Source organism: Hyperoodon ampullatus (genome assembly GCF_949752795.1).
Source record: "Hyperoodon ampullatus genome assembly, chromosome: 5".
Taxonomy (NCBI): Eukaryota; Metazoa; Chordata; class Mammalia; order Artiodactyla; family Ziphiidae; genus Hyperoodon; species Hyperoodon ampullatus.
This window is the reverse complement of record NC_136918.1, coordinates 131,906,231-131,913,894: the sequence shown is the minus strand read 5'-3', so window position 1 is coordinate 131,913,894 and position 7,664 is coordinate 131,906,231. Positions and strand designations below refer to the sequence as shown.

General features: G+C 37.6%; 1 protein-coding gene across 1 annotated transcript; it reads left to right on the top strand.

Moving 5' to 3' along the window:
• Positions 1-6,520: 6,520 nt before the first annotated feature.
• LOC307053291 (keratin-associated protein 24-1-like) lies at positions 6,521-7,269 on the top strand (the record flags this gene model as incomplete). Its single annotated transcript, XM_079704658.1, is given in 2 exon segments — positions 6,521-6,911; positions 6,914-7,269. Coding segments are annotated over 2 exon segments (747 nt in total).
• Positions 7,270-7,664: the final 395 nt, after the last annotated feature.

Below are 7,664 nucleotides of genomic sequence, written 5' to 3'. Positions count from 1 at the left end.
TTTTAGTTTTTTAGGAACATCCATACAGTTCTCCATAATGGCTCTATCAATTTACATTCCCACCAACAATGCAAGAGGGTTCCCTATTCTCCACACCCTCTCCAGCATTTGCTGTTTGAAGATTTTCTGATGATGCCCATTCTGACTGGTGTGAGGTGATACCTCATTGTAGTTTTGATATGCATTTCTCTAATAATTAGTGATGTTGAGCAGCTTTTAATGCGCCTCTTGGCCATCTGTATGTCTGCTTTGAAGAAATGTCTATTTAGGTCTTCTGCCCATTTTTGACTGGGTTTTTTGAATTTTTAATATTGAGCTGCATGAGCTGTTTATATATTTTGGAGATTAATCCTTTGTCCATTGATTCATTTGCAAATACTTTCTCCCATTCCCAGAGCTGTCTTTTAATCTTGTTTATAGTTTCCTTTGCTGTGCAAAAGCTTTTAAGTTTCATTAGATGCCATTTGTTTATTTTTGTTTTTCATTTCCATTACACTAGGAGGTGGGTTAAAAAAGAACTTGCTGTGATTAATGTCAAAGAGTGTTCTTCCTATGTTTTCCTCTAAGAGTTTTATAGTGTCTCATCTTATGTTTAGGCCTTTAATCTATTTTTAGTTTTTTTTTATGTATGGTGTTAGGGATTGTTCTAATTTCATTCTTTTACATGCAACTGTCCAGTTTTCCCAGTACCATTTATTGAAGAGACTATCTTTTCTCTATTGTATATTCTTGACTCCTTTGTCATAGATTAGCTGACCATAGGTGTGTGGGTTTATCTCTGGGCTTTCTATCCTGTTCCATTGATCTATATTTCTGTTTTTGTGCCAGTACCATATTGTCTTGATTACTGTAGCTTGGTAGTATAGTCTGAAGTCAGGGGGTCTAATTCTTCCAGTTCCATTTTTTCCCCTCAATATTGTTTTGCCTTTTCGGGGTATCTTGTGCCTCCATACAAATTTTCAGATTTTTTGTTCTAGTTCTGTAAAAAAATGCCATTGGTAATATGATAGGGATTTTCTTGAATCTGTAGATTGCTTTGGGTAGTATAACCATTTTCACAATATTGATTCTGCCAATCCAAGAACATGGCATATCTTTCCATCTATTTGTGTCATCTTTGATTTCTTTTAGAAAAGCCACAACTACAGAGCCCATGTGCCACAACTACTGAGTCCATGTGCTGCAGCTACTGAAGCCTGTGCAACTAGAGCCCGTGCTCCACAAAAAGAGAAGCCGCCACAATGAGAAGCCTGTGCACCGCAATGAGAGTAGCCCCCACTCACTGCAACAACGAAGACCCAGTGCAGACAAAAAAAAAAAAGTTAAAAAAAAAAACACATTTATCTTCTGCCTCACAGTGCATCCTTCTCTCTGGGCTAATTGATTTTTTTGTTGTTGTTGTTTTGTGGTATAGGGGCCTCTCACTGTTGTGGCCTCTCCCATTGTGGAGCACAGGTTCTGGATGCGCAGGCTCAGCAGCCATGGCTCACGGGCCTAGTCGCTCCGCGGCATGTGGGATCTTCCTGGACCGGGGCACAAACCTGTGTCCCCTGCATCGGCAGGCGGACTCTCAACCACTGCACCACCAGGGAAGCCCTGGGATGATTGATTTTAATGGTATATACATTTTTGTCCTCTCTAGGAGTCTTACTTCCCATGTAGATGGTAGGAAATAACTTCAACTTATTCAATTGCTCCATATTGAATTATATATATATAATGAAATATTACTCAGCCATAAAGAGAATGAAATATTGCCATTTGCAGCAAGTTGCATGGACCTAGAGAATATCATGTTAAGTGAAGTAAGGCAGAAAGAAAAAGTCAAATACCATATGGTATCACTTATATGTGGAATCTAAAGAATAATACAAATGAACTTATTTACAAAACAGAAGCAGACTTACAGACATAGAAAATGAAATTTTGGTTACCAAAGGGGAAAGGTGGGACAGAGGGATAAATTAGGAGTATGGGATTAACAAATACACACTGCTGTATATAAAATAGGTAAAAAACAAGAATTTACTGTATAGCACAGAAACTATATTCAATATCTGTAATAACCTATAATGAAAAAGAATCTGAAAAAGGATATATATGCATATGTATGTATAACCGAGTCACTTTGCTGTACACCTGAAACTAACATGATATTCTAAATCTACTATACTTCAGTAAGTATCTGGACCACACATTTAACAGTTGGCAGTATTCTGTCTCCCATCCTCTTTTTCATATGTATTAGTCTTGTCTACTAAATATGTTTCAAGACCCTTGAAAGCAAAAAAAAAAACAAAAAAACAAAAAAACAAAAACAAAAAACCCAAAATGCTTTATCTTCCCTTACTCCTGTTTCTTATTTTGTTTAATTTTATTCATCTACCGTTCAGAGTTATGAAGCCAACAATGTAAATGTAGCTGGGTTAAACCATTTTAGTTTACACTGCTAAATTTAAGAATAATTTTGACTCAATATTTACAATTTAATTGCTATGTAAGTATGGATTTGCATACAGTTTGCTTTTTCAGATCACAGGATCACTTTCGCATCATTTAACAATGCTCCGGTAAGTGGAATTATATATGGTGGGGAAAAGGGAGATAAAATTTTATCATGACCTGAAAGGCTAGAAGGTGATCTCCATTATTTTGTTTAAGGGCTATTTACTGGAAAATTTAGCTTTCTTTGATCTTCTGTGTTTACCGTAAAGGATTTTTAACCTTGGAAACATTGGGAAAGAGTTCCATTACTCTTTTTTAATGAGTTGTAAAAAATCTGCTACCTCATTAGATAAATAGAGTTTGTTTCATCTTTTTCAGAAGGCATGGGAATTTCTCTGAATTATCTGATGGGTAGAAAGTTCATTGCTTGCATCTTAAACTTGCCTTGGATACAGAGCACAAACTCCTCAACTTACATAAAGACTATCTATTAGAGTTATTGCGTTGACCAAATAGTTCGGGTTTTTCTGTAAGATGTTACAGAAAAACCCGAATGAACTTTCTGGCCAACCCGGTACCTATATTTTTCTGACATAACATTCTCTTACAATTCTTGAGGCCAGAAGTCCAAAATCAGTTTCACTGAACTAAAGTCAAGGCATCAACAGGGCTGATTCCTCCTAAAGTCTCTGGAAGAAAATCCATCTCCTGCTTCTTCCAGTTTCTAGAGTTTGCTGGCATTCCCTCTCTAATGGCAGAATCACTCCAGCTCCTGCCATCACATTGCTTTCTCTCTCTCTAATCTACTGCCTCCTTCTTATAAGGACTCCTGTGATCACATCAGACTCACCCAGACAATCCATCTCAAGACACTCAACTTAACCACATCTACAAAAGCTCTTTTGTCATATTAGGTAATATTCATAGGTTCTGGTGGTTAAGAAGTGGGCATTGTGTTTTATTCAGCTTGCCACACACAGAAAATATTTATGAATAGGGGAATTAATGGAAGGAAAGATTATTTAGTAGTTAAGTAAAAACAGAGTAATGTATATGCTTCTCCAAAGCCTTCAGAGGAGAATGTCACCCAAATAACAATGGTCCTTACTTTCTGCTAAAAGCGACCACTGTTATGAACTTGATATTTGCTGTGTTACTGATGGTGTCTTCTCCATCTCTTGCCAAGATGGAGATGAAAGCAGGAGATAGTTCTGTAGAGGCATCATTCACAGAAGGTGGTGGGTGAATAGGGAGTGATGGTTATCTATCAGTGTGATGAGTGGATAAGAAGGTAAAACATAAAAGCAAATGAGAAACTTTGGCTAACTCTGCCTTTGCAAACCTCAGTGTTTGAGTGTTTACAATATTATTGTACCAAAATAAATTTAAATATGTTGTAAACTCTCATGCTGTGAACACTGATTTCACTATGTGATGTTTTACATTATTTGTTAGACTTCACACTAGAGTGAATGATATTAATTTAAAATACTCTGCCATTTAATGCAAAGTTGGAAAGGGAGTACGTGAGCTTTACAACTGACTGACCACTCATTCTGTTTTTTGTTTGTTTTCCCTCAAATTTGTTATATGAAAGCCTAAAATAGGACTAGAGGTAACTATGGTATGATAAAGGGATGCAGCAATACACCTCCATCAACCCCTGGACTCTTCTATATATCACTTGAAGCCAGTAATTTCATGGAAAGTTGGCCACCAACTGCCTGGTGTATTGTTTCAAGCTGAGTAGACTTTACTTTTTTTTACATATTCTTTTTCAGATTCTTTTCCATTATAGGTTATTACAAGATATTGAGTATAGTTCCCTGTGCTATACAGCAGGAGGTCCTTGTTTACCTATTTTATATGTAGTAGTGTGTATATGTTAATCCCAAACTCCTAGTTTATCCCTCCTACCCCTTCCCCTTTGGTAATGATAAATTTGTTTTCTATGTCTGTGGGTTTGTTTCTGTTTTGTAAATAAATTCATTTGTATCTTTTTTAGATCCCACACCTAAGTGATATCATGATATTTGTCTTTCTCTGTCCGACTTACTTCACTTAGTATGATAATCACTAGGTCCATCCATGTTGCTTCAAGTGACATTATTTCATTTTTTTTATTACTGAGTAATATCCCATTGTATATATAAACCACATCTTCTTTATCCATTCATCCATCAATGGACATTCAGCTTGCTTCCATGTCTCGGCTATTGTAAATAGTGCTTCTATGAATATTGTGGTGAATGTATCTTTTCAAATTAGAATTTTCTCCACATATATGCCCAGGACTGGGATTTCTCAATCATATGGTAACTCTATTTTTAGTTTTTTAAGGAACCTCTATGCTATTCTCAGTAGTAGCCACTCCAATTTACATTCCCTCCAACAGTGCAGAGGTTTCCTTTTTCTCTACCCCCTCTCCAGCACTTATATGGAGGCCATCAACTGCTTTATGTATTTTAGTTCCAATATGCCTGCCTCAGGACTGAAAATTTCTGTGAAAAACTCCAGGACAGTCTATAGCTGAGCAATTTGCTTAAACTATGGCTCCCTGATCCTGACCTTTTTCACCTGGGACACGTTTCACAAACACTGTTTTAAAAAAAGTTACTCATAGAAAAAACTCACCCCTTTATTGAATAAATACTGAGAGGAACTCTGAGAAAACTCAGATTAAAAAAATAATTGGAGAATACTGTCGCTTTAAATTGGTGTGCATTTTAAAAATCTAGCTGAGAAGCAGAGAGAAGGAAGGGAAATCAAATTGTCTTCTGTGAAGACAATGTATTTTAAACACTAACCCTATAGCTTATCCTACCTGAAGAAGCTGGTACTGTCCCCTGTCTGAACACCTCACTGTTAATAAATGCATTGCCATTTCCAGTTCAATGGAGGCTGTAAGTGTGAATTATAGTTTGTATTTTTAAGAACAAAATGCCAGTTCTTTAGTTTAAATTAAACTCTTTAAAAAAAATTTCCTTCAGCCTTCACCATAAGGAGTGAAAAGTGTTATTTAATATGTACAGTGCCCATAAGAACTATACAGGTTATTCAAATAAAAATTTCAAGCATAACCATTCCTTTTTGTGGGCATAGACTAAAAATAACTATATTCTTCAACAGAGGAATGAAGTCCGTGTGAAAAAAAAAAGCAAATCAGGAATAAGTAAAACTTGTTTGGGCAGAAATGTAGAAAAATATTATACATCTGACAGCAGCTGGGTTTCACAACAGAGACAATGGAATGTATAACGAAATTTTAGTCAATCAGGAAGGTACTATCTTGAGAAACTGGCATTCTTTGATATTACATACTGTAGAAACTCTTTGAGAAAGGGATCTCAATGAAGGCTTGGTTACTTAGCAACCACTGACCCCTGGGAACAAGTTCATTTTTGGCCTTGTATAGGTTACTAAGTCTCACTGGAATTGCTGTGAGTCTTACAGATGGAATTTCCCAAACAGATGAAAAGTTGTCACCAGTACATGGCCTGGCACAGTTAAGAGGATAGCACATATTTGGGGAAGCAATTCTTTCTCTTAATAGTTAAATGCCTTACCCTCTCTTTTGAGCAACAGTGTGGAGACAAAGTATTCAGGTTATTTTAGAGTTTAGGATCAAGTCCTGCAATATTTTGCAGTAGTCAAAAGACTGGAAAAGTCCAGGTTCTTTGTTTTATGTGGATTCTCATTAACATTTTGACAACCATGCTGCAGAAGCCCATAGACACATGATCTCTTGTTTACCACTGATCGACAGATGAGAGTTTGCCTATTAACATTGAAAGCAAAATTCACCAAAACTATGGTCTACAGGTGATGAGTGATGGGTGATGGTCAGAATGGTGATTATAGATACTTTGAAGAATCAAAATAAACTTATTTTTATATGAGTGTGAAGACATCAGCAGCTGTAGCTAAACAACACACTAATGAAATGTTGCTATGTTATTATTATCCCAGGCAGTGAGAAGGAAGAGAGTCTGGAGAGGATGCAGAAAATCACCAGGGAAGATATAAAAGTTCATCAAGCCACAGGCTCACCATACCTTCACGGCCATCACTGAGCATGCACTCAGGCTCCATGTCTCTTCTGGGCTGTCCTGGGAATTGCAGTGGGACATCCTACAGAACTCACTGCTATATTTCTGTGGCTCTTTGTTCCAGTGATGTAAGCCCTACCTTTGGGCTTGGCTTACTCAGTAACTACCAAGGAAATCTCTGGCTCCTGGATAACTGCCAAGAAACGTATGATGAAGCACCAAGCTGTGAATCTCCCAACTGTGAGATCAAGACCTGCACCACAAGTTGTGACCAATCAAACTCATCTGTGCCCTCCAACTCTCCAACAGTGGGCAAAATATGCAGTGCCTGTGAAACTACCAACACGGGACCCAGCCCCAGCTGCAACCCATGCACTCAGACCAAGGGGTATGTATCCGATTGCTACAAACCCAGCTATGTACATCCAAAGCCTGCCAAAACCTCAGCAATGTCTTCAAATGCTTTGGGCAACTTAACTGTTTATCCAAGAGTTTCTGGCCCCTAAAGAGCTACAGACTGGGTAGTTTGGGGAATAGAAGCTACAAAAATCTTGGCTTCATACACAGTGGCTTCCCACTATCATGTTATATTACCAACAGCTGCCAATCCCAAAACTATTTAATAAGAAATTGCCAATGCCTGTATTATTGGCCCAGGAGCTGCCAACCACTGAGCTGTTTTTCAAGAAACTTCCGGTCTCTGAGCTGTATACCAAGTACCTTTCCTCCTGCGAGATATTTATGTAGTGGCTGCAGATCTCTGAATTGCTATTGATCAACTTATTGCATTTATAGCTGCTAGAAATTGTCCAATGGGGCAGATTCTACTACGCTGTCACCCTCTCGAATATTCTGCTGGATTACTTCATATGTCTTAAGAGTCGTGTTCCATTAACCACAAATATAACTCCAGGACTTATTAACCACAAACATTATCACCTGCTAGCTTTTTTTCTGTTGCTTTCTTAATGCCCTTTGTGTTGAAGGCAGATCCTGAAGGTAGTATTATTGTTTTGACATTGAATATGACAGACACACTGAAGAGATTCCATATGAAATACAATGCAATACAGTTTTCTTATTTGGGCTGTCACTGTCACTCATCTGCCAGTGCAACTATCCCCGACCTTTCCTGATAAAGTGGAGCCTCCTTGGTCTGACTGGTGATTC